The sequence below is a fragment of the Haliotis rubra genome, unplaced genomic scaffold (assembly GCF_003918875.1).
Source record: "Haliotis rubra isolate DU_JTF1 unplaced genomic scaffold, ASM391887v1 Scf165, whole genome shotgun sequence".
In the NCBI taxonomy this organism is placed as follows: Eukaryota; Metazoa; Mollusca; class Gastropoda; order Lepetellida; family Haliotidae; genus Haliotis; species Haliotis rubra.
This window is the reverse complement of record NW_025765614.1, coordinates 310359-337674: the sequence shown is the minus strand read 5'-3', so window position 1 is coordinate 337674 and position 27316 is coordinate 310359. Positions and strand designations below refer to the sequence as shown.

At 40.6% G+C, this 27316-nt stretch overlaps 1 protein-coding gene and 1 long non-coding RNA gene across 3 annotated transcripts; both read left to right on the top strand.

Moving 5' to 3' along the window:
• The first annotated feature begins 4886 nt into the window (after positions 1-4886).
• On the top strand, positions 4887-25698 carry LOC124271962. The gene is made up of 12 exons (XM_046707133.1): positions 4887-4939; positions 5299-5374; positions 7263-7534; positions 9628-9842; positions 10642-10864; positions 11981-12220; positions 19578-19655; positions 20590-20644; positions 21249-21520; positions 22507-22718; positions 23424-23613; positions 25334-25698. Exons 2-12 carry the CDS (start codon positions 5346-5348, stop codon positions 25552-25554), a joined length of 2007 nt encoding a protein of 668 aa, XP_046563089.1. The 5' UTR covers positions 4887-4939; positions 5299-5345; the 3' UTR covers positions 25555-25698.
• On the top strand, positions 12407-13558 carry LOC124271981. 2 transcript variants are annotated; one of them, XR_006897192.1, is made up of 2 exons: positions 12407-12433; positions 12788-13558. It is a non-coding gene; the product is annotated as an uncharacterized LOC124271981 (long non-coding RNA). The 2 variants fall into 2 exon arrangements; XR_006897193.1 differs by lacking the exon at positions 12407-12433 and adding an exon at positions 12474-12514.
• Positions 25699-27316: the final 1618 nt, after the last annotated feature.

Sequence of the window (27316 nt, the reverse complement as noted above, 5' to 3'; positions counted from 1 at the left end):
AAATTTATATATATATATTTTGAACTGGTACATTTAAGTGTATAAAGCTGACAGACTTCCAAAATCCCTCTCAGCTTCCGGCATTCCATGTTTTCGACTAACATTGTATAGAAAATCAGAAGAAAAAATGTTCAAAATTGAAAAAAGATTCGCCCTACCTACCCATTTTGTATCCCCATTAAAATGGACTCCGTCCGTCCGTGCGTTCGTCCGTCCTTGCACATTCGTCTTTTCCGGAGCAGAACTTCAAAAGCGTTCACTATTTCTTCACCAAACTTGACACATAGATAGATCTGGTGGTGTACTGGTGCCTTTTGGTAGTTTTTTATTTCTGAATAAAATATTGTTTGCGTTTCCATTGCAACAAGTTTGACTTCGATTGAAATTGGTGTCGGCGCTCTTTTCCGGAGCAGAACTTCAAAACCTTTCAATACTCTCGTTCCACTTTGCTATATACACACACAAACATTTGACATAGTCAGAACAAGTAGACATATGCATGAAGACTATTTTGCCATTGTAGGGGATATTGATGACTTTGCCTTTTAATGTGGCATTTGTGATTCCCACCCGGGATTTGAGTAACAGCCTGTTTCCATAACGGAGAAAATGCATGTTTCTATAATTTGACATCGGACTTCGTTACGTCGAACCACAGTGATATTCCATAGCACACTCCTAGGGATTTTACAGCCGCATCATCAACTTCTAGCGAACGGCAGATTCTCATCCCCGCTTGGAGTCGTCGAACCTTCGGACACTGTGATTTCTTGATTAAAAGGCATTTTGGAGAGAAACTGTAATTTCAAATCAAATCACTCTCTGCTTCTAACTGCTACATTTATAGACGGTGAACGAGGTCATGTTCGAGTGAATTCAGAGACTGAAGCCAGACCTCTTACACAGGCAACAGCAGGTGCAGTCAGCCTTTACCCTGTTGGGAATCAAATCCAGGTCTTTGGAGTGACGAGTGAAAATTTACAACGTTTCATAAAATAATTTGTTATAAGAAGTTAAACGTAAACTATGATATAATATAGCCCTCGCCACTTAAATCACGAACTATCCTCGGTAGTCTCCTCTGGTTATAATGCCACTGTTTGTAAAGCCCAACATTGCCAGATTTTCCCACCATTAAAACTAGTTAATCATACAAGATCTATAGATGCAAGTGAGCGAATGAGCTTCACACACTGTACCCATGTGGGAATCGAACCTGGGTCTTCGGCGTGACGAGCGAAATCTTTAAGCACTATCCTTCCGACCGCCCCAATGATAGAATGGTTACCAACACAGTAATTAGTAACCGCGATGCATCACCAGACGTTGCCGGCGACCTCAATGCCTGCACAGTTCTAAACTGGGTCAGCGATTTGCCTTTGCATGCGGAATTGCCAACAGTGGCGTATCGTGAGTAAATTAAACTGGAAGCAGGTCAATGCTAGATAAAGATTAATTGTTTGACGACGTTGCCATCTAAACGTTTTAAGGGTCATAGCAATTAAATTGACGTACAAAAGAAAGTACAAACCTGATGTTTTGTGATTATTTGAAAAGTGTTGTGAATTTGACTGGCAACTTCGCAATTGGGCACGATATATGTAGTGTTTTGGCAACATATTAGGAATGTCTGTGACTTATATATCACTTTAAAAACTCTTTTCAAAACATTTACGTCGCTTTTTGGAAAGTAATCCAAAAGCACCAGGTGTGTATTTTCTATTTTACGTCAGTTTATTTGCACATAACAGATAATAACACAATCAATGACATGCACTAAAACACCCATCTTTTACTAGTTGCACTGTGAAAAGAGAAACATGCAGGTTCTAACAGAGTCAACAAAGATGATTTGTGAAAACAATAAAAATTGCCTTTTTCCTCGACATGATCCTCAACTGCAATATTTTGCGCCAATGATTCTCATCAACAAATCTTCGATTAAACGTTTCACACATCGGAATTCTGTTAAATGTATTTAAATATTTTTTCACCCTTTACATCTGGAGATTTAATATTCTAAAGAATTGTTTGAACGAGCTTGTTCAGATCTAGACTATGTTTGTGTGTATGAGAGCCAATGTAAATACCAGAGTGAGTGAGTGACTTAGTGAGTTTTAGTATTACGCTTCTTTATGCAATATTCCAGCAATATCAAGGCTGGGGACACCAGGAATGGGCTTCACACATTGTGCCCATGTGGGGGATCGAACCCGGGTCTTCAGCGTGACGAGCGAACGCTTTAACCACTGGGCTACCCCTACGAATGTCAGAGAAACTGCAAGGTGGGAAGTTGTACGGGTTGTAGTTACACTCCACAACGCAGCGTCTAATTTTTCCGTGACGCCGTCGGGCAACCAAACAGAAGTTGAAGAATATGTGCTGGTATCTGCAGGACTTTAGACAAAGTTCCTGATATGGACTGTTTAACAACATCAAAAAAGAATGAAGAATCAATTCTCTTGAAATTGTCAATTTTTATTTTCTTGCTCACGACAAGACGTCAGTGTAATTTATATGTGTAAGTACTGCTCTTAAATTGAAATTAGCCACACTCGATTATTTCTTATTTTAATGGAATTATAACATCTTTTTTGTCTTCTAAAATTCAAATACGTTTACTTCACAGAGGATGCAATCGGACTTTAAGCATTACAATCAACCTGATAATATGACAGACACATTAGGTGGGATACTTGGCGACACAAGATTCACACTTGGCATAAAGCTTTCTGATAAATAAACGTGTTTGTGTCTTGGCTAGACTCCAATATATGGAAAAACTAGACAATGTTAAGCGAGTTATTACTTTTTTGTATGTGTCCATGGGATATTTCAATAATAATGAACGCTTTTTTGATATTTTCGTTTTGGTGGCCTTTGGCATTGCCTACTTAAAGATAAGATTATAAAGTATAAGCATATACTTTTTCTGCTGTGCAGTAGTCACTCCACTGTCCATGTGTTAGCTCAAGGAAGTTGGCAGTCCTAGAAAGTTTGAGTCAAGTCTTTCCAACACCGATATGTTTGGTGGGGTGGGTGTCACGCTGACTGAAAGGTGTCACACACCAGGTTTAACGACTTGGACAAGGCAAGTGGGAAAATGACCCTTTTTGACCACAGAATCTGCATAATTTTTAACTGATCAACATTTGCAGAATTTGGTATGCGGTGCTCATGTGTTTATATGAATCACTGGTCATATCGAACAGTTGGATAAGGATTACTTTTGTCACAACGGTTGATTTTAGCGGTTATTGGGCAGAAATATTGACAATGAGCAAATCTTTGATCTAACACTGAGACTCCAAAGATTCTCTATGATTTCAGTCCTGCCCAACACTGAAGCCCGTCTCTTCACAGTGAATGTGTATCCGGTGGGATTGGATGGTAATTTGACAATTGACCTTCTTTCGACTGTATACTCACCAGAGAGAGGTGATTGAAAAATTCATTATGTTCTTGTGGGGCATTATAAATAAACACATATCATTAGTTCTATATGTCATTGTGGGTTGTTACTTCAGTTTCAGAAGTAATATTTTAATGTTGTTTGTGATGTTTCCGACATAATCGATATTCTCGAGGAAAAACGTTGTATATGAATATAGTTATCTCTACATTTGAGGATGGAACAGTTTCAAAGTCCATTCACTGTCTCGTGGATTTCTCAGGAAAAGTTTCACAAACAATATGTACATAGAAAACAGGCGCGTAGCAAGCCAATATGTTTCGTGTAAGCCCGATAGGTTGCAAGGCTTTATATTTAGATAGTATTGAGGACGTGCCCAACCTTTTTCGCAACAATGAAATCTACCCGTTCTTCCCCCTGCGGGTGCTATATGTAAGGGGGTAACTCGAATAATATCGTCGGCACCTCTGTCATGTGATATAGACTTCACGACAACAAAAGACTTCAGGTCTATATAACATGTCACATGTAAACGTTGGATTTTCCGAAAACCGGTAGTTGCATGTCTATATATAGCTGTTCCTTCATTATTACAGATAAACACATCTATACACGGAGACACAATACACCCGCTTCATTCTAGTTTGGGCAAATTCAACGACGACCATCACAGGTGAGTTCAATGTTTATGTCGTTTCGCTATGCCCAGTAAACACAGGAAGTATACAGTTCTTAAAGTCAAAATAATAAAGCTTAAAGGTTATAGATTCTCACTCAGAAATACGTATATAACACGGGCATGTCGATCGTAGGTCAATGTCTTGTTTATTCACACAGTTTTCGAGTGTACAGTGGGTAGGTCGTCCCCGTTTCGCATGACAGCTTCGTGTGTACGGAGACCCTATAGTAGCTACAAGCTGATATTTGAGTACACGGGTAAACGGGTGTCAAACAAGGGTAAACAGGTGTCCAGGAAGAGAAAGTTTGATACAACTATTGTGATTTTGGCGTCACGTGGAAATTTAATCAAAGCTGGGCGCCATGCTCTTCTTTCTGGTAGCAGTTTGTCAGTCCAGGGCTAGTTGTAGGAATTATTTTTGTGTGAAAACAAACTAACACAACCACTAATTGTTAGGTTGATATACATCATGTGGTCGGAGTGAGCAGAAAAAGATATGTTTGAAAAATTGAACATCGCTGGCTGTGACTGGTAATCTGTCCGATCCTACACACGTTTGAATTATAAAACAACGAGCTATTTCAGAAAGTCACGGAAAATTCTCAAGCCACTGTTCTGGCTATGTATATACTACAGTGTAAAATTTGAACTCATCGCTTATATATATCATACGGAAAAACGTCACAATGAGTTGGGTTTGGGAAGTGGCTTTTTAATTGCTTGACATCTGTTCAACATTGAAGCCATTTTTGTATTTTTGTAAACCAATACGAGGTATTTGTGTTTGTTTACTATATGGATTCAGGCCTGATAACGTAACTTTCATCTGACAGGACTCTTGCTGATCCGTGAATACGACTACTTCTTTGTTAACGAGTCACCAAGTGCACAGAAGTACGTATCAGCGCACCTTTAGGCTCTAGCGTATTTATAGATCTCACCGACTCGTAAATACAAATGAAATCAATACGTTTAACAAGGAAGTGTCAGATCTATTTTCAACGCCATTTTGTCTATTATGTTTCACGATGATAACAGGTAATGCATTGTAGATATTACCTGCTGAGATAAATCCTAAACAAATATCTACACATAAAAAATGAATAAGATCATATAGCTTATATACTTTATACGAAAACATACATTTAGCTGTGATCATTAGGTGTGAATGTGTATCATTACCAATATAGAGATATATCAATTTCAGAAATCCTTTACTCAAGAATGGACGCGGCAAAGTGAAAACAAGACGCCATGAGTTTCAAGGAAATTCTCCCAAAAATGTGAGTAAATCCCATAATTGTAATATTTCCTGTTTTGGAACTTAAAGCCAATTTTGCATGTTTATAATATACTCATGCCAATAATGGTTGTCACCCCCTTCAATTTGTTTTATTGGAGAGGAGGGTGTGGTGGGGTGTGGGGTGGGGTGTGACAACCATTATTGGCATGAGTATATACGGTGTGTGAGTAAGTGGGTATGATTTTACGCAGCTTGTAGCCATATTCCAGCAATATCGATTCCAGTAATGGGCTTCACATATTGTACCCATGTGGGCAATCGAACCCGGGTCTTCAGTGTGACTTGGGCTACCCCGCCTCCCCTTATAATATACAGAATCATCATAGACGAAAACGCATATTTCGAGTAAACAATTAGAACGGGTTCATGCCTACAATGTCTGCCATTAATGATTCAGTCGGGTCAGCTATACTATATCGGACGAAAACACGCGATAGCTGTCACCGCCATGCACGTGCACACACCTGGGAAACAAAACTCCCACACCTGCAGACTGACTGACTGACCGAGTTTGGTTTTACGCCGCTTTTAGCAATATTCCAACAATATCACGGCGGGTGACACCAGAAATGGGCTTCACACATTGTACCCATGTGGGGATTCGAACCCGGGTCTTCGGCGTGACGAGCCAACGCTTTAACCACTAGGCTACCCCACCGTCCCCACACCTGCAGAAAAAAACGTGGTTAATGCACACGAGACAACTTCCTCTATCAGGCAAAAGAAAGGCAATGACTTTCTATGTTATCAGATATCGTGTTAACAGTGACAGTTTAAAGGAAATGTAAGTTGGGAGATAACACTACAGTCAAACATCATTGTGTCGATGGGCTAAATACTTCGAGTTACCTGAGGCTCGACACATTCGGAAAATGATGAGTGAATTAGGAATGAGCAGGGAACTCGACAAATCAAACTTCGACATTACAGTGTTTGTTCTTTTGGATGATTATATATTTCACCCAAGTTATTATGATACATATTTGCGAACAATGAATATATATTATATGTCATGAAATAACGTACACTTTAGGATCAGTATATCAGGTTTTGTTTGCCATTTTGCCAACTAAAACTCCTAATACTACAGTGTTATGTCAGTGTTATGTTGTTAGACTTCAATTCAGTAAAGGGGCCGTGGGGTAGCCTATAGTGGTTAAAGCGCTCGCTCGTCACGCCGAAGGCCCCGGGTTCGATTCCCCACATGGGTACAATGTGTGAAGCCCATTTCTGGTGTCCCCCGCCGTGATATTGCTTGAATATTGCTAAAAGCGGCGTAAAACCCAACTCACTCACTCACTCACTCTTTTCAGTAAAAGATATTAAATTAGCCTATGGCTTAAATCAAGTTTCCATTGAAGCGCTTGTTTAGGAGATCGACTGGGAGCATAGTCGTTATAAGCACAGCCCAGTGATACGAAACTAAAAATACGATACACTACTAAAAATACGAAACTAAAAATAATCACTCCTGCTTTGTTTGTTACTTCTGTCACTTAAGGTTCATACATTCCATTATAAGGTTTATATCTGTACAGGTTCATATAACAATACTTTGTGTTGATCTGTAGCGCGAGATTATGGCTGAATGTAATGCATGTATATTTTTGTTTCAAATTTTATTAAAAGTTTTCAACTTAAGTATCACTGTTTGTGCTTAAGACGTAGGTTTTACAAACTTCAAGGACTCCGGGGTTATAGCCAATGAGTCGAGATCTCCATAATGTCTACCGATATACGTGTATATTGATATATTGTATGAATGGAGGGGGTTAGTGTATGAGTACAAATATGGAACCATAGCTTGGTGAGAATTTCTCAGCGATCACAGTTACACCTGAATTTATTTATCAACATGATATTGACAGGGATTTTGATGAGGTTGACAGTCTTCCGCTGACACCAGGACAACTGCGATTGCTGGAGACTGACAACGAATACAACTTCTTCCATACAAAGCGCGGTCGCGCCATCATCATCAACAACATCAACTACATGACAGAAACAGGAAACAAGCCAAGGTCGGGCGCTAAACACGACACAAGCAGGCTGTTCAAGATTTTTAAAGATCTGTTGGAATTTGACGTGCAAATATGGTATGATCTCACAGCTGAGGAAATGGTCACAAAACTTGAAGAAGGTAAGGAAGCTCTATCTCTGTCTCTTTACTCCCACCTCCTCCTCCTCTCTCCATCTCTCTGTCTCTTCCCACCTCCTCCTCCTCTCTCCATCTCTCTGTCTCATTCTCTCTGACTCAGTGTGTAGGAGTGAGTGAGTTTAGTTTTACGCCGCACTCAGCAAGATCAGTTCTAACCCGGATCTCGGTCCAGTGTGTAGGAATACCCATGCGTGTGTATGGGTATAGGAAACGAGTATGGTCAGTGAGAGAGTCTCTTTTCATATGCACCCGGTTAATGTGAACAGTACACAAGCGACTTGTAAATAAAATATTCTGGCCCAGATATACCAGGGATTGATACTGCGACCATCGATCCACGTCATCCGGTTCCGAAAACATGCAATTAGACAGGTCAGCGAGTCTGACCACCTGATCCACTTGGTCACCTCTTTCGACCACTATGAGTTACTTACCCGTGAAGATCCGGGTTAGAATTGATCTTCAGTAACCCTTGCTTGTTGTAAGAGGCGACTAGCAGAATCGGGTGGTCAGGCTCGCTGACTTGGTTGACACATGTCATCGTATCCCAATTGCGTAGATCGATGCTCATGCTGTTGATCACTGGATTGTCTGGTCCAGTCGAAATTCTTTACAGACCGCCGTCATATCGCTGGAATATTGCTGAGTGCGGCGTAAAACTAAATTCACTCACTTACTATAAATTACTTGGGAAGTTTAACCCGGAATCCGCACGGGCACTGCTGTTCGAAGGATAAACGTCCTGTGTAACAAATCCTTTGGTGGGCGATTGATCTTTATTCGTATGTAAATGTAGACGTTATCAGCAGTAAACGTCCGTCCGATGGAGGTTTGCTGGTCAGCAGGATCCGTACTAGTATTTTCTTGTGGTATACACCTCGGTCAAACGCGTACTATTTATTTTACAGTCAACTAAATTTATGGAGTGTAGTCAAGACAAACCCAAGAATGATGTTATGAGCACTTCGGGTTGCAAGACCGCCTCCGTGGTGTAGTGGTTAGAGCGTCCGCCCGGAGAGCGGAAGGTCGCGGGTTCGATCCCCGACCCCGTCATACCAAAAGACGTTAAAATATGGTACTTGCTGGTCCCTGCCTGGCGCTCGGCATTAATGGGTACAACAAGGACTGGTCGGCTCGGAGTCAGTATAATGAGTCTGAGTGGGGTATTCATGCTTCACTGCGGCATGGTATCTCAGTGGGCTAGCACTATAAAACCAGCTTCAGTCTGGACTAGTACAAACAGCTGCACATACACATACACATGCATGCACGTCGTCATATGAGCGAAATATTCTCAAGCACGACGTAAAACCCACTTCACCTCACCTTCGGGGTGCAATGACACAGCGCAAATTACTGAGCTCCGATGTCCCCGATGTAGTTTAGTCATTTGATAACAAGCAATATATATAATTCCCATCAACAGTTTAGACTCGCTTAAAACACTCACTTGATTGTATGTTTTACATATGGTTACATCGAAGATTGATTTCTCCACTAACTGGAGAGAACCAACTGCAAACTTTGTGCAGATTAATTGCACGAGGATCATGCATCAAACTTCTGAAAAGCATGTGCAAATATCGTGCATGTTAACAGCTGCGTTTTGATGTGAAGTTTTGCTAAGAGTTCGCCAATTTTCACTGATATTTATCATTTACTGAACTCGTGGCAATACTATTTTCAACATTACGAATTTGTTTTACAATAAGTCAGTTCATGTGTAAACAGTACCTTTAAACAGTAAGGAATATTTTGCCAAATTTAGTTTATAACAGTTGCCTGAAGTAAGTGGCTGTATTTACACTTGTGAGTTTAAACTTTTGCCTGACTGACTGACTGAGTTTAGTTTTACGCCGCTTTTAGCAATATTCCAGCAATATCACGGCGGGGGCACCAGAAATGGCCTTTACACATTGTGCCCATGTGGGGAATCGAACCCGGGTCTTCGGCGTGACGAGCCAACGCTTTAACCACTAGGCTTCCCCACCGCCCCTTTAAACTTTTGATGGGAAGTATAGACGATAACATGGAGTCCAGTGAGTTCACTGTAATAACAAGCTTCCACTTTGCAGCCGCTTCAAACCGTTTCTACGACCACGCCAACGCCGATTGCTTCGTCTGTATCATCCTGTCTCACGGCGGGGAGGAGGAGGACAGACACGGCATCCCCCACGACATCCTGCACGGCGTGGACGGCAGCATAGTCTACACGCGCGTCTTGGTGAATCTACTCCGAGAGAAGACATGCCCTCAGCTTAAGGACAAGCCTAAAATATTCATTATTCAAGTGAGTGTCCCACGGTTTCATCTAGGTGTGAGGTCACTCGATGGAGATAAATAAATACGCCGGATAATGATCATCAGATAATAAGGACCAGGTGTGAAACCGACTGTGAATTATTTTACATTTTAACTTTCGAAAATATACCACTGAAATCCGCTGGACAATATGTTAATTACTTTTAAATAAGTGATTGATTGAGTGAGTTTAGTTTTACGCCGCTTTTAGCAATATTTCAGCAATATCGCTGCGGGGAACACCAGAAATGGGCTTCACACATTATACCCATGTGGGGAATCGAACCCGGGTCTTCGGCATGACGAGCGAACGCTTTAACCGCTAGGTTACCCCGCCGCCCCTTTAAATAAGAGGCAAACGGATATATACCTTGGTAAATATACTATGGGTTGCTTTTATCCAACTTTAAACAGAATCCTATTCAAAATAATGCTATAAAATCCACCCGATATGCACGTGCACAGATGCCTGCTTGTCGTTTTTTATTTTGTTTACGAGTGGAAAGGAGACATGAGAGCTTGTTTTTATCCGAGTTTCACATGTGTAAACAAACTTGAAAACTATTAGTGTGTAGCATTAATCAAATACTACTGGAGGGTTCCTGTTTAGTACGCTCGTGACCAGTCTTCACCTAACATTCATCTAACTTTAATTCCGATTTATTATGTTGTGTATGTTAAAATAATTCCATTAGGGTATGACATATACGTTCAGTCGGTCTCATACGAGTATATTTCAGCTGGACATTCGTTTACATATGAATGCAGTTCGGGTTATTCGTTTACAGGCGTGTCGTGGTGACGACTTGGACCAGGGTCAGGAGGTCACTGTCAGGAGACCCATCACCCCCGGGCAATATATACACCGGAGAGTTACAGTGAGAGGCGAAGACGATGCCTCTCAACCATACGAAAGTCGAATGAGAAGTTTTAGCGATCAAAGTGAAGACATAGTTGTCTCCCCTACCCCGCTCTATAAGGACTTCTTGGTTGTTTATGCAACTCCACCAGGTGAATATGATAATTCTGCTTTTCCTATATATCTAGATTCTGCTGTGTTCCCATCGGTAAATCCATAGTCGATTGTTGATTATAAATATATAAATAGAAATATCATTTTAAGGAGCTGTTCATTCGCGGCAAAACATATTTCATAGGAAGAGATTTTAAAACACTTCAGTCAATATGTGAAACTCTGCCCTTGTGATGCGGCAACTGTTTTTAAGAACTTACAGTAACAACGCTTAAGACTGTTTCGCTAATACGTAAATCAAACAGAATTCACAATATATTATAATAACGGTTCGGTTCCTGTTGAAACATGGAAGCTTTCATAACTTTAATGTTTTGCAACTCAGTACGTCTCTCACACCATTTTGAAAAGTGACTGCATCCTTTAACTCGTTGCTTGTCGCCTTGTGGACACATATGTTTTGTCGGGTTAACGTTCAGATATGACACGGTGAAGAAAATAATCCTGTGGCTCGATATTTATCGTTATATCGTTACAAAACTGTCTGCACTGTGTTTTCAAGATAGAGTAATCAGACGTACAGGTGAAGACGAACACCTTGAAATGGTCTCCTTTGGTTTAAAGGAAAGCCCGTTAATGCTAGGTTGTTATGAGATTGTCCGCCGCTTTTTGCAATATTCCAGCATTATCACGGCGGGGGACACCAGAAATGGGCTTCACACATTGTACCCATGTGGAGAATCGAACCCGGGTCTTCGGCGTGACGAGCGAACGCTTTAACCACTGGGGCACCCAACTGCCCCTTAATAAATGAGAACTTAAGAAATCTTTCAGATAAATAACAACAAAACTACAATCATAAAACGCCTCTGTTAGGCCACATAAAAATAGTTATTTGTTTCTCATTACCGCCCGACCCTGATTCTTTTTAAATTCATGCACTGGTAAATTTGCTGTATGAAGCTGGCAAACTTCCGAAATCCGTCTCAGCTTCCGACATTCCAAGTTTTGACCAACATTGTATAGAAAATCAGAAAACAAAATATTAAAATATAAAAATACAATCCGCCCTACCTACCCATTTTAAAAAAAAAAGTGACGAGAAACAAGAAATTTATTTTATGTGGCCTAACACGACGTACTCTGTTTCACAGGGTACTCTGCATGGAGGGGCAGGGACGGGAGTTACTTCATCCAGTATCTGAAGCACGTGTTTGAGACCATGCACCAGGAACATGTCTCTCTCCTCCGGACACTGACCAGGACGAGCCACGAGATGGCGATACACTTCAAGTCCAAGACCACGGACTCCACGGGCGGGATGAAGCAGATGCCCTGCATCATGTCCATGTTGACCAAGGATGTGTGTTTCAGACACAAACCTGTTGGAGTATGACTCACCTGAGATATTGACATTCTTTGTTTTGCGTTAAAATGTGACAGTGGTTGATTTATATGTGAATGTGACAGTGGTTGATTTATATGTGAATGTGACAGTGGTTGATTTATATGTGAATGTGACAGTGGTTGATTTATATGTGAACGTGACAGTGGTTGATTTATATGTGAATGTGACAGTGGTTGATTTATATGTGAATGTGACAGTAGTTGATTTATATGTGAATGTGACAGTGGTTGATTTATATGTGAATGTGACAGTAGTTGATTTATATGTGAATGTGACAGTAGTTGATTTATATGTGAATGTGACAGTGGTTGATTTATATGTGAATGTGACAGTGGTTGATTTATATGTGAATGTGACAGTGGTTGATTTATATGTGAATGTGACACCTGGTGTTTTATGTGTGAAAATGATACCAGCTGATTTGTAAGTGCATGCATGTGAAAGTAACAGCAGTCGTATATATGAATATGACAACAATCGTTTTATATATCAAAATGACACCAGTTATTTTATATGTGAAAATGACACCAGTTTTGTGTGAAAGTGAAAGCAGTTGTTTTGTATGTGAAAGTGACACTAGTTATTTTATATGTGAAAGTGACATCAGTTGATTTGTATGTGAAAGTGACACTAGTTATTTTATATGTGAAAGTGAAAGCAGTTGTTTTGTATGTGAAAGTGACACTAGTTATTTTATATGTGAAAATGACACCAGTTGTTTACATGTGAAAGCAGTTGTTTAATATGTGAAAATAACACCAGTTGTTTCATATGTGATAGGGCACTAGTTGTTTTGTGTGTGAAAATGACACCAGTTGTTTTGTATGCAAAGAGGACTTTAGTTGTTTCATATGTGAAAGGGACACTAGTTGTTTCATATGTGAAAGGGACACTAGTTGTTTTATATGTGAAAATGACACCAGTCATTGTGATTTGTATGTAAAAATGAGACATATATTTTCAAAATGAATATGACCTCTGTTGACATCAGTTGTTTTGGGTCGATGTTAAACATATTTTATTCTATTTACACCATGTGTGTTTCTTGTGAACACCACACTAGTTTTGTGGTGTGTTATGGAATAACAGCCTCTTTGCAGGCAAAGTTACTTATCAGATAATAGGGATATTGTGGCATTCATGAACGTAACCTGTCTTGTACAGAATTGCCTCCCTTTGAAGTCCCAGAATGCGATGGTTACTTTGACATTGTCAGCACTATGGTCATGTTCGTACGAACAGTGACACTTCACTGCCATGCTGTAAAATTCTTTGATATACCTGAAGTGGTTTTCAGTGCGGAAATAAATTGCAAGTTACTTCATTTTCATGTTCATTTTTCCATTCTCCTTCCACAATGTCAAATTCCAAAGTAGTAAACACCTTAATCCCCGGTTACCGTTTCCAGGAAATTCATCTTTCTCAACGAATACTGTGGAATCGACGACAGTGTCACCTTGTACAGCCCTCAGAATTCCTATCATCCAAATAGCATAATATCATAAGGAAGAGAGTTTTATAGAAGTCAACTGCTTTATTATGAAGAACACAGAGTATAAGCGTACATGTAAGAACTACAAAAGTAATAAGACATCGGAGGTGGAGGCTTAGCAAAGGGAGTTAACTGGCGTTGATAGGTGATTTGCAAAGGACAAACGGAAGCCAACGCTTAATTTGCGTTGAATGAAAGCCAACGCTTAACAGTTAATCAGCAGTTCATTAGCGCTGATAGCTGATGACAATGGACAACAAACTGCGCTCGTGGTGTACGCTCAAGGCAGCAGTTGAGGATCTATTGGTATGAGATGTTTAGAGGAGCTCTGGTATAGCAAACATCATTCATTGCAACGCATCGAACACCAGTCCAAGAGTTTGGAGTCCGGGAATATTAACGCGAGAAGAAGGATGCACAAAGTCAATATGCGAATGTTTAAACTGGAAAAAATCCCAACAGATGAATACAGAATTTAGGAAAAAAGGTTTTAACATGGTTTTATGTGTTCATTTTCCTCTGCGTGTGTGTTCGTGTGTGTATAAGCGTGTGTATAAGCGTGTGTGTATGTGTGTGTTCGTGTGTGTATAAGCGTGTGTGTATGTGTGTGTTCGTGTGTGTATAAGCGTGTGTGTATGTGTGTATAAGTGTGTTGTGCGTGTGTGTTGTTTACAACTGGACAGTCATTCCAATTCTCAATGTTATCCTTTAGCTCCCTGTTTCTAAACATATACAATCACCAGTATGTTCCACGTCAGACATAGCTCGAGGGACACAGGTGAGGTGAGGTGAAATTGGGTTTAACGTCGTGCTTGAGAATATTTCGCTCATATGACGACGTGCATGCGTGTGTATGTGTATGTGCGGCTGCTTGTACTAGCCCAGACTTAAGCTGGTTTTATAGTGCTAGCCCACTGAGATACCATGCCGCAGTGAAGCATGAATACCCCACTCAGATACATTATACTGACTCCGAGCCGACCAGTCCTTGTTGTGCCCATTAATGCCGAGCGCCAGGCAGGGACAAACAAGTACCAAGGGACACAGGAAATACCAGTGATGATATGCACCTTTTCAACAAAACGGAAACGGAAATTGCTGACTATCCACTTCATATAAGATTAGTAATCTGTTGTATTATCACTATGACTCGATAAGTGTATCACCTGTGATAACTTCAACAAGACATTCAGACTCGTAGGCTGAGTGAGATACATACAAACAAATGCATTATTGACGAGCCCAGTAAGGGGCCTATGGCAATATCCAATTGCAGCAACTCATGCGAAACCACCATCACCGGCTGTGCATTTCATCTTACAGCGAGTTGCGGTTAGTCGGGATTGAAACTTTGAGACGTCACGTGACCCGCCAATCGATTTTGCTTGGAATGTGATGCCAAGCTTCTCACGTGACCAGGCTTCAGTCAAAATGGCGGAGGAATGGTAAACAAAGAGGCTGGAACGACGGCGGAGATAGCAGCTTCAAGGTTCATCTATCACGATATCTGACCTACAGCTTAAATAGGGCACAACATCACACACAAAGGTACGTGTTGATCTGTGACTGTAAACACATATAACGAGCTTGTTGTAAGATGCTTTTTGGCGATGCAGTTTGTCGGAGGATATTTAAAAAAGGAAGTTTTACTTGTGATGTAAATAGGTCTCCTTCACTAAGGATGGTACTGAAACAACTAGTCCTTTTGTGCAGAACACTATCTGACATATTTGTTAAAGGTTCGCGACAGCTTATGATCGCGTGGAGGGAAGTGTTTGTGAAACCCAGCTGCAGCAATTAGAGGCGTGAAATTACAGACGCTATGATTGGGACGCTATATCTGCTAATGTGTTACTTTCGACCTACATACGCGGTCCAGGTCGGCCAATGATGTTTGTAATATATTGCGATTACATACTGCATATGTTGAATTAAACGAGTTAATAAGTGAGTTTACCGCTAGTTACAGCTATCATACGCGTTACTGACAAGTAGTGGAAATTAACCACTTCCTCATTCCCACGTGGAGACCCAGAATAGAATGATTTCAGTTAAATTAACGACTTCAGCGGTTCAGCGCTAGTGCAACCCCCCACCCCCACCCACCCCAGCACTTCTACTGACCCACGTCCTTTTTAGGCTTACATGTAACCATTAAGTTAAAATCTTTGGATAATTGAAATACAATAAGTGTAAGTATATAGGACAGTGTAGACTAACACCTAGTCTCTGAAATGAACATATTTTACAGAAAACACAGTTCATAATAATACAAAAATATATAATGAAATGGAGCCCTGCGAGACTTTCTTCATATCCTGAAACTGTGGAAATCTAGATTTGCTAGAATGCTAGAATTGCATGGGCTTTCTAGGATATATTTGTTTCAGGGTCTGTATGACAGACTAAGGGTAGTTGCGTCCTATACGTTAATGATTATTCAGTGAAGTTCATCAGGCACTGTGACAACGAGACTGGAGATTAAAGAGCTGATGAGTGAATGAGTGAGTATTGTTTTACACCGATTTTAGCAGTATTCCAGCAATATCACGGCGGGTGACACCAGAAATGGACTTCGCACACTGAACCCATCGAACCCCGGTTTTCGGCGTGACGAGCGAACGCTTTAACCACTAGGCTACCCCATCGCCCCTATTACGCTGACGAGCAAGCACGACAAACTTACTGTTTTATGTTTTGAGTGTTTCATGATTGTACTATGATTTTATATATATGATATATATGCTAAATATACGAACTTAAGTCTCAACTAGCTTATAGCTGTGCCCTGCTTATAGCAGCTGCGTAGTAGAGTGTACTCACGCCCTTCTTAACTCTAGTAGCTTATATTCACCCAATCTCAGATCAGCTATTGGCCTGATATATACTCATGGAAACGAATAGGGAACACGGGAAACAAGAGAAGCAAGTGTTCCTTTATTCGTTTCCAGAATTTCACCCTACAGCGCAATACAAAGCTTGTGAAGAAACCTGGAAAAGAATAAAGGAACACTTGTACTTTCAGGTGTTCCTTTATTCGTTTCCATGAGTATATATAGAGACTTGAGTGTTCCTTAAATACTCATGGGATTCGGTGCAGAATGATTATTATGTGATCTCATACATAATATTTGTTCTTTACTTTACCCTGTCATGCTAACTTTATTTAGCGCAGGGATATTTGTCGGTGTCGAGTATGTTTGGACGGAAAATCGGATGTCCATGAATAATGACTCGTTTTTCGCATTGCCTGCGTCGAAGCTTTATTACCCTTTCGACCGACAACAAGCACTGTCGCCCTTTCATTTGCGCTAGTTGGAGCACGACCGCTGCAATATCAATGATAGCCTAAACAATGTAGAGCACAAACCCAGTAAGACGACGTCCCGCTACATAGTATATCTTTATTCTTAATGGTACATGACTCATCCAATGACTGGTGGGTCAACGCGGAGAGCTATAACATCACATTTACTTGCCAAACCACCATTGGAATAGCTTTAATAGGGACACATGACAAACTATCGCAGTTGAACCATGCGGAAAATATGAAAAGTCGTGTTACTGCCGTGAGGCACAGTCACCCTTTGATCTGACGCTGAACAATTGGATGAATAGAATATATTCTTCATAATATCGCGTGATAGGGAACAATAATACAATATTTACACAGGGAAAGTCCTGTTACCCAGTCTCAATAGATTTCTAAGACACTCACAATAAATATGTTATGTACTGAGGCATGTAGTGACATGCTTAAAGTAAAATAATATTTGATAAACAAATTATTATAGGTATGAAACATAGGGACAAATATTGCGACTTATAAGTAAATAACAATGCTAGACGATGAAATGGATTTCGTAAAGATTTTAAGGATATGTGTTGTTATTTGTACATGTCGCCAGATTGTTGAGATTGTGGAGACATCAAGAGATGTAAACATGATCACTCTTCAGTCAAGTTCCCTTTGCCTCCGCACTAGTCTGTCTCACAGTCCCTGAACCACATTAATTTCCCTACTGCCAAGCCCTCTCTGCAGTGCTAAAGCCCTAAATAAAGCAAGTCTAGATTTCCTCAGGTTCTGAATCTCTGGTCTCCCTAGGGCTCCTTTTTAATATAAATGGGCTTGTTTGTTACTATCAAAATTATATATATTCAGAGACTAAGCCTTAGTCTACCTCCGCACCTATTCAATATCATTTTCTTCTTTCTATTTAAGGTACATGGGTGGTCATTACCACCAATCTCCAGGCTCGAATATGACGATAACGTTCCCATCATTTTGCAGAATCCAAAGTACGTTTAAGATGAGGGCCATGGGTGGAGTAGTCGTTGATGGTTAGGATGATGATGATGATGGAGATTCGCGAGTGCTTCAACAGGACCCGATTTCAGTAGAGTAGTCTTTAGCCGAGCAGAGTTGCGTCCCTTGGGCAACTCTGAACCCTGTTATCGTGGGTTTAAATAACCAAATCGCCTTCGTGATGGTTTATGTTCATATTCTTGGAGGGTTTCCCCAACCTTTTCGAGCTCTAAGAACTTACTCACTTTGGCTCTCTCTGTGTAAAGCACCGCCAAACTGAACTCGCTCACCTTTAGGTTGTTACATAGATGTGTCCTCAAAATAACCGAACCAATTTTCAGTGCAATCAGCATCAAATTTAAGTGTTTAGTTTGACAATGACACATGGTGTAAGCAATTGCGAGATGATTGTAATCAATGGATAGTACGTATCCAGACATAGCCATCGTAATATTGATCTCTCCTACTGATTAACAACCTACCAGAGTTACGAAAGTGTCTTACGTAAGGAATAAGGAACAAACTCTATGGTACTTGCTTGACAACGATACAAGAATCTGTATCGAAACGTCGCATCTTCCGAATAAAGAAATTGTTCATCCATAAAGTTTGTTCCTTATCTGATTCAGCAACTTCTAAATATGCCACTCAAAGAAGTTATTACGTAGTGGATTCATCCTTTGACTATTGGATAAAGATGGGTTTATCGGTTGTTAGAGGGAAGCGTTATTATGGACTAGAACAGTACATCTGAGCATTGGTCCTGAGCTTCGTTATTAGAAATTTGTAGAATGTGAACATTTCTCCCATCGATATGAAACCTGTACTTTTGTCTCAAGGCAATTGGCGGCATCTACTTCGTGCAACATTTCGATACGTCGGTGAGGAAACATTTCAGTTATATCACGCTGTGTCCGATTTAAACTTGAAGTGACAGAGAACGCTCATGTTTATCAATCCGGTTTACCATCTAAGCGAGTTTGGTGTCGATAGTACGAATTTGGGATCTGGTGGATCCTGGCGAAACTAAGGGAGAGTACCCAATACAGTGCAGTGACTATGATCAACCGCGAACAGTCTTGACAGAAACTGTATAAAGATACAAATATATTTGAAACGAATATAATGACTCGGTATTTTATAAGTTTATATGCTGCGTAGGATAGGCAATTGCTGTATACGGTGTATAACCAACTCAGTCCGCTCTTAGGGACACACACACACGCACGCACGCACGCACGCACGCACGCACGCACGCACACACACAGACAAAAACGCGTGTGTGTTCGTTTGTACGTGTATGTGTGCTTGTATGTGCGTGAATAAATAGAAAAGCAGTTTCATAATCTATTCCACCACCATTTCACCGTATTCAGGCACGATAACACCTTTTGAAAATGTTGAAATGAAATTGAATAAGCCAATATCAGCATGGCTGCTTTACACTATACATTTTCCTCAAACTTTAAGTTCCGTGTTTCTCGTTATCTATACCACCTATTCAAATGATTATCAACATTACTTTCCAGAAATTTTGAATTCAAATCTCGACTGTGATCACATCAACGTCGATCACAATGGACGAAGTGGAGAACACGGAGCAGAAAGAGGAGACGACTTCAGGTGCGTTGACTGCATGTGAAATTACAGCTTGTTACAGTAAACGTACATCACTGGGAATCCATCTAGTTAGAAAAATAACTCCTCTTATTCCAGGGATGAAATTAACGCTAGCCCGCTAGCCCGGACCGAGTTAAAACTTATGTTAAAGCTGTGTTCAGGAACTTTTGCTTTTCAATTGGACATTCGAACGTCAGATCAGTTCGACGCCACGCCATTCGTTACATAAACATAAAGTATTATGTCATCGTTGAATACGATTGATTTCAAATGAATTGTTGAGTATCAAACCAATGGCCATTTCTCAAACAACTCTTGTTGACCATGTTCTGTGTGATCATTATTGCTGGAAATTTAAAAAACAACAACACCAAACTGTTAAAAAATAAACTTGCCTTGCACAAGAAATGAAACGTTGCAAGATTATAAAATTGAGTCATTATTATTTTAACTGATAAAAATATCCGGTTTTGTCACTACAGGTAAACAAATATCAAATGGCGAATAGTAGGGCGCCATGTTCCTTTTTTCTCCTTAGTTCATGTTTTGAACACTCTATTCACGCAGTTAGATCTTTCTAAATGTATTCTTTTGTATTCAAACATGTTTCGTCTCAAGACGGCATCCTGTTTTATCCAAATATTTGAAACTATTTTGTTTAAGATACCTGTTAATAAATTCACAACGTGAACACGAATTATTTTATAAAAGTAACACCGTTTGAGTCAAGGCATCATGGATGGAACTGAACGTCCGTAGGCGCACACGATATTACACAAATCAAATCTTAGAATCTGAACTATACATTCAGAAAACTTAATGAAATAAATCACCGTGTTCTTACGGTCCTTAAGGTTGAAGTGTTAAGATATATATATGTGTTACTTTAATTAATATCATTCTGATGATATGACGATTAACACCTGCATCCTTTCAGACAATGAAAATGCTGATGGGCTCACCACGACAAAGATAAAGAAGTTCTTCATGGGGTAACTACGCAAATATTGATCACCGATCATCAATGATTTCCTGCACGGGCCTGTCCTGTTTTTATTGTTATTGTACCCTCCTCCTCTCATTCACAAACCTGTGTCCGTAGGGACCGTTCAGAATTTATGGCTAGGAGGTGGTAGGTGGGTGGGTGGGTGGGGTGGAGTGTGGGTGTGTGTGTGTGTGATGATGATTTATATGGAGAATTAAAATTTATGTACAAAGTAAGTGACACCCTGCATGTCATGTGCAAGATCAATGACCTCCTTCCTCCTTCCCATATTTTTAAAGCATAATTTTTTAATATTATCTTTATGGACAAAATTGCTGACCCCCCCTAGTACGTGTACAAAATTGATGACCCCACTACCTCCCCAGAACAAAATCCCATCCCCTTAAAATGATTAACAACCCCCCACCCCACCTCACCTAGCCATAATTATTGACGGTCCCTTAGTCGTTCAAATCAAAGAATCGTCTAAGACCTGCAGCACCTTGAGCTTTCTTCCACACCAAGCGGCCTCGTGTGCATGATTATATATGTCTTTCTGAAACTGCTAACCTGGCTGGTGCCACTCACTCATTCATATCTGTGTCGTTTAGGACTGACAAAGGAGGTAAAAACGGGGCTAAAAATTGCGATAACCGGAAGTCACCGCCAGGCATCATGGAGTCGAATACGTATGACTTCCGTCATCCCCGACGTGGTATCGCCGTCATCATCAACAACAAAAAATTCGTCAATCCTCGACATGGCCGCGACGGCTCAGAAATCGACGTCATCAGGCTGACAAAGATGTTTACCTGCTACGGCTTTGACATTGTCATCTACAACGATCTGACTGTCGATGAAATGGTGGCGACACTCAAGATGGGTAAGATGATCTTGATCACTTGATTGTCTGGTCTAGACTCGATGAATATTACAGACCCCCGCAACATGGCTTGAATATTGCTGAATGCGTCGTAAACGAAAACAACAAGCATATGCTAAGACCATCCATGCATGTACTGTTTTTGAGTGGAGATTGAAAGCACAACTGATAACAAACCATACAGTATTAAACGCTGGCAAGGTCATAAATATAGTGTTGTCCTGGACCCAAAAAGCGAAAACACAAATAAAACACAAATGCAGATTTTACTCATAGCGATGCAAACAGTGATATTTCACAACCGTGAATTCTAGATTTTACTCCAGGCATTGATAAGCTCTGCGGGCGAACAGGTTTGACGTGCAGATTACAGGCAGAGATAATTGTAAACCACAATAAAAATTATAACCTAAAACTGAATAAGTCGAGAGGGTTTTTAATACATGAAGTTTATATACAAACAATTCTATTTTTAACGAGGAAATACACACGAGACGCTAGGAACGCACATGTATAAAACATAACCAACAAAAGTAATCATTTATCAAATGTCAGCGTTTAATAAGGTAATTCATACGTTTTATATATTTATTGAACACCTTTCTATAAACATTATTTGTTCCCTTCCATATATGTTTTCACAATCTCCTTCTGTTTTTGTACAAGTAAAAGTAGTCACATGAATGCATAACAAGAAAATCTATGTGGGATATATCATCAATAATATATGCACTATTGCTTAAGTGCGACAAGTCTTAAGATATTCATATTGTCACCCCGTAAGATCTTAGCTGATACCGGAAGCATGAATCAAAGCCTTCTTCCAGTCACTCTACCATAGTATAGTGCTAGCACATTGGTATGTAAAGGGTGCTCTGCGCATGTGGGCCCAGGTTTCCGGTGTGTAAGTATTATGACGGAGCCTGCACACATACATAGATATGAAGTGATGTCCATTATCTTCAAGACAATCATTTCCATTTCAGTTGCATGTTTTCCGGACCATGAGCGAGCCGACTGCTTTGCATGCGCCATTGGTTCCCATGGCGACGAAGTGACCATCAAGGAAGGCTCACCATCAGAAGACGCCATTATGGGTATCGGCGGCGACCTTGTCCTTACGAAGGTGCTGCTGGACATATTCTCAGACGCCAAGTGCCCCGGACTTAGAGGGAAGCCCCGGTTATTCTTTATACAGGTGATTATACTTTGATATAATGTATGTCTAAGGTGATTTAGCTACGCTCGGTACTCGATGACGTCATGAATAGCACTACGTTAATCACTAGAGGATAAGGAATTGTACTTCTTTGCTGGGCAATGGCGATGCGCGATCGATGTTCCAAAGGATACTGGAGGTATGTCAATCCTCGATAGTGAGTGACAGTATGCCGCCATACGCTGGAATATTTTTAGCAAAATTAAACTCAGCAGCTATCACTCGGGGACACCAGAAATGGGCACTCACACATTAATCCATGGAGAATCGAGGAGCTGTTCTTGGCGTGACGAGCAGAACGCTTCAACCCAAACGCTAGAGGTACCGCCCGTCAATCCCTGTAAGGAGAAAAGATACAATAATACAAAACAAGGAGAATGAACCACTTGGGGCTTGGCCTAACGTGGTTTACTCTCCCTGGAATGTTTTATAGTATTTCTTAAGTAAACTAAAATAAGGTTGCGACTTAGGCATGGGGACATGATTTCTGTTTCGCCAATCGCTTGTCAGAATTGTCAAGACTTCACTTGATAATGACCAATTGTGGGATAGCCACTACTGGGGTGTGACAATCGAAGCATCAGGATAGACTCACAGACATCTAAGGGGCGCATCTCAACATCGTGAATCGCTTGAACTGAATACATGGTTCAATGGTCCATTTCATCCCCCATTGTGTTACAGGCATGTCGAGGTGAGCTGTTGGACGATGGCCAAGAGATCATGATATCTAAACTGAACCTAACTCCACAAGATCCTGGGCAGTGTACTAACGACGCCAGAGTGAAAGAGCATTCAAAGAAGGGAAGTAATCCCTCTCCGCTCTGTCCCCCCATCGATCCTCATTTCCTTGTGATGTACGCCTCGCCTCCAGGTATGTGTACTCGTATGAGGCCTGTAAGTCTCGCGAGGTTCTTCTTCCGATACAAGCTGGTTCCCGGCTCCCTTTGCGCGCGCCAACTTGAGATATGCGAGACGGTGCCCAGCTTACCTTCGGTACCACATTTCCGGTGACAAGCGTATATTCAAGAACCAGTTCTGGTTCCATATTGCGCAACCGCCAAATATGACTTTACTAGACCGGACCAAGTGTACAACCATGCTTGGCTGTCACAGCTGTTGACAGTCGTAATAGTTGGCTAATTTGGGGATGGTTAGATCGTAAATTTGTTATTCCTGCAACTTTACTGTCAACTGACAACCATGAGACCATTCGAAAAGCTGTGAAACGTTGTTTGTCACCGGAAGTACTAAGGTCTCGCGAAGTTCCTTGACCTACTTACGGGTCCTATATGTATGCTTGTTTAATATTCCAATATTCCAACAAAACGTCCGCGTCTGTAAATAATATTGAGGACCAGACACACAAACCTTTGATTGACTTAACGAACATCGATATAATCAATTTGAATGCAATTTCAATTAATCAATTTACCATGACATGCATCAGCCGAGTCAGCAAATCTAACAGCCCTATCCCGTTAGATTCTCACAACAAGCATTCGGTGGTTTCACATTACTGTTCGTCTCGCTGTGCGCATGCGCAGAGCGTGTAAAAATATCCACTGCAGATTTCCAGTTTGGTCGTTTGTTTGTTTACCGATAGTGGAAACACACGCTAAAGAAAAGCTCTTATTAAGATTATTTACGTGTGACAACAGTTCATAGCTAAGTTCATACTTCCATTTGCCTATGCTTTTCAATAAACGATGTTCTATTTTGGTTGCAATTGCTTCGGAGGTTTTTTTTAGTTGTGAGAAGAGGATGTGCGGGAAGGACGGTGGTGGTGAGATGTCTTTATACAAGAGCATGTGAACATAAATTAAGCTATTTATATAACTAATCCCAGTCTTTGTTTCATAAATGAATTGGGGTCAGTTGCATTCGACATAAAGCTAAATATTTGTTTTGATTTTAGATTTCTTTAGAGTGTGTTTACACTATCGGTAAACATACGACCAAACCGGAACCAGGCCAGTGGATTTTTTACACGCTCCAGTCATGCGCATAGCGAGTTGAAAATTAATATGAAACCGCCGAATTGCTTGCTAATTGCTATTGCTACTATATATAACTCCGATCGTCTCAAACCCAAGTTTGCTTGTTTCTCTGCTTGGATCTCCGGAAGGTCTGATTAAAAATTCCCCAAACAATGACATATTAAACATACCTTTCTCTAACAAAAGTATGAAATGTTTGATTGTGAAAGGGTTTACCATTTCCTTATTTCCGTCAGAGCTTCAGATTACTGTGTATTCATAACCTGAATGTCGACAGCTTGCTCTCTTCCAGTATCTGTCATGCATGAAAGTGAGGTCGTTCTGTTTTATTATCTTTGTTTGTTCAATTATGCACACGCCCGATTACAGGTTTTAACAGGTCTTCTGTAGCCTTGCTTGTCCAGAGATCCAGAGATTCAGGCGGAAAAAAGACAAACTTAGGCCCAGAGTAATATCTCGTCTTCAGCAAATGTCCTTCTGGTATAACACTGGAACAACACTGGAACATTGTAACAGTCACACATGCCCACGTTGACGCACACACAGATGATAGAAATACAATACAGATGATGATTAATTTATGTCCCCTTACAGGTTTCGCGGCCTGGCGGCGCACAGACGGTTCCTGGTTTACAAGATGCCTCTCGGACACGTTTCTCAGCACCAACGCTGAGGCCACATCTCTCACAAGAGTCCTCACGAGGGTATGCGGAGCTATGACGCAGCTCCAGTCGAAGGATGGAAAGAAACAAGTGCCGTGTATAATTACTAAGCTCACAAAAGACGTGTACTTCACTCCCAAACGTTACAGCTGAGGAGGGGTGTTTCCACTGCTCTGTACCGGTTACATCATTCCGACTTTCTCATTGGTGTCACATTAAGTGCAATATGTCTGTGTTACGTTTATTTTCTATATACTTTGATTTATTTACAAGTAAACTTACATAATGCCTTGCTGATTCAATTGTTTGTCGTCACTTGTCGCTATTCCCCAAAGAGTGAGTGAGTGAGTGAGTTTAGTTTTACGCCGCTTTTAGCAATATTCCATCAATATCACGGCGAGGGGACACCAGAAATGGGCTTTACACATTGTACCCATGTGGGGAATCGAATCCGACGCTTCGGCGTGACGAGCGAACGCTTTAACCACTAGGCTACCCACCCGCGACCTTAGGCTCTCCGGGCGGACGCTCTAACCATTACACCACGAAGGCGGTATCTGTAAGAAGTGAAGCAGAGGATACAAGAACAGACTATGCTTGTCTGTCCGTTCTTCCGTCACTCTGCGTCTCAATGGGGCAATGTTCTAAAAAAACTATTAATGTTGGTTCAGAAACGTTACTGTTTAGTCTCAAATGACTTCGAAAATTTGTAAATATGTTATTACAGAGTTATATCCCTTGTTCCTGTTTTTCAGCATATTTTATACAGCTTGAAATGTCAGGAACTTTGTCATGAATGACGCTTGTCTAAGAGATACCTATCAGTAATGTTTCCATAGTAACGTCCCTCGTCATATGTGTTTATAATTTGGTCATACACAACTATATCTATGATTAGTGTAATGTTCACGTGCATAGTGTTTCCATGGGGAGTTATATTATGGAAATATTGTAAGCTATTTTTAAGAGATATACATCAGGAGTGTTAACAGTTGGTGCCATAAATGTTGTATATTTTCAGAGAAGGGGTCATTTGTGTGTATTGAAGTTACATTTAATCATATTTCTCGTGACATTAATTGACTACACTGTCCATCTCGTCTTCAGGCTTCAAAGGATTTTAAATATAATTAACGACCATTTCCTGATTATTCAATACTGCTTCTTATTTCAATTCAAGGGATGAATGATAAATTGAACAGTGATTAAGTTCAATTATTTCGAACCATTAAACTATGAAAAGTAGATGTGTATATTATCTAAACATTAATATGCTTTATAGCTACTGTTGAAGTATAAAGACATATACATTCGAACGCACACTAAACGAACACACAGATACTCGACTGAAGATATACCTTACGGGAAGTTTACTGTCTGGAACATAGATTGTCCTATGAGAAACCAAACAAGCATGAGGTATATTTGTGATTGCCTGCAGACGCTGGAGCAACACTAGTCTCCAGTATTCTATGCTGGTTGAAAGTAGGTCTTCCCGATGGTTCTAGGTCACTACCGGCGGGGTAGCGTTTGTTCACACTATCGGTCACCTGTTGGTTTACTGCAGATTCCAATATGCCACGAATATGTCGAATATCATTGGCTGCTGCGTCAAAGAAGGTATATTTAGACACAAGAATACATTCATATACATATTAAGTGTTCTAAATCGTTAGCATATACACAGAGATTCTCAGACACAGGCAACTGTATTGAACATTCACTGGCGACACAGGCAACCGTATTGAACATTCACTGACGACACAAGCATCTCTATTGGGCATTCATTGGTGACACAAGCAACCGTATTGAATATTCACTGGTGACACAAGCAACCGTATTGAACATTCACTGGCGACACAAGCAACTGTATTGAACATTCACTGGTGGCACAGGCAACTGTATTGGACATTCA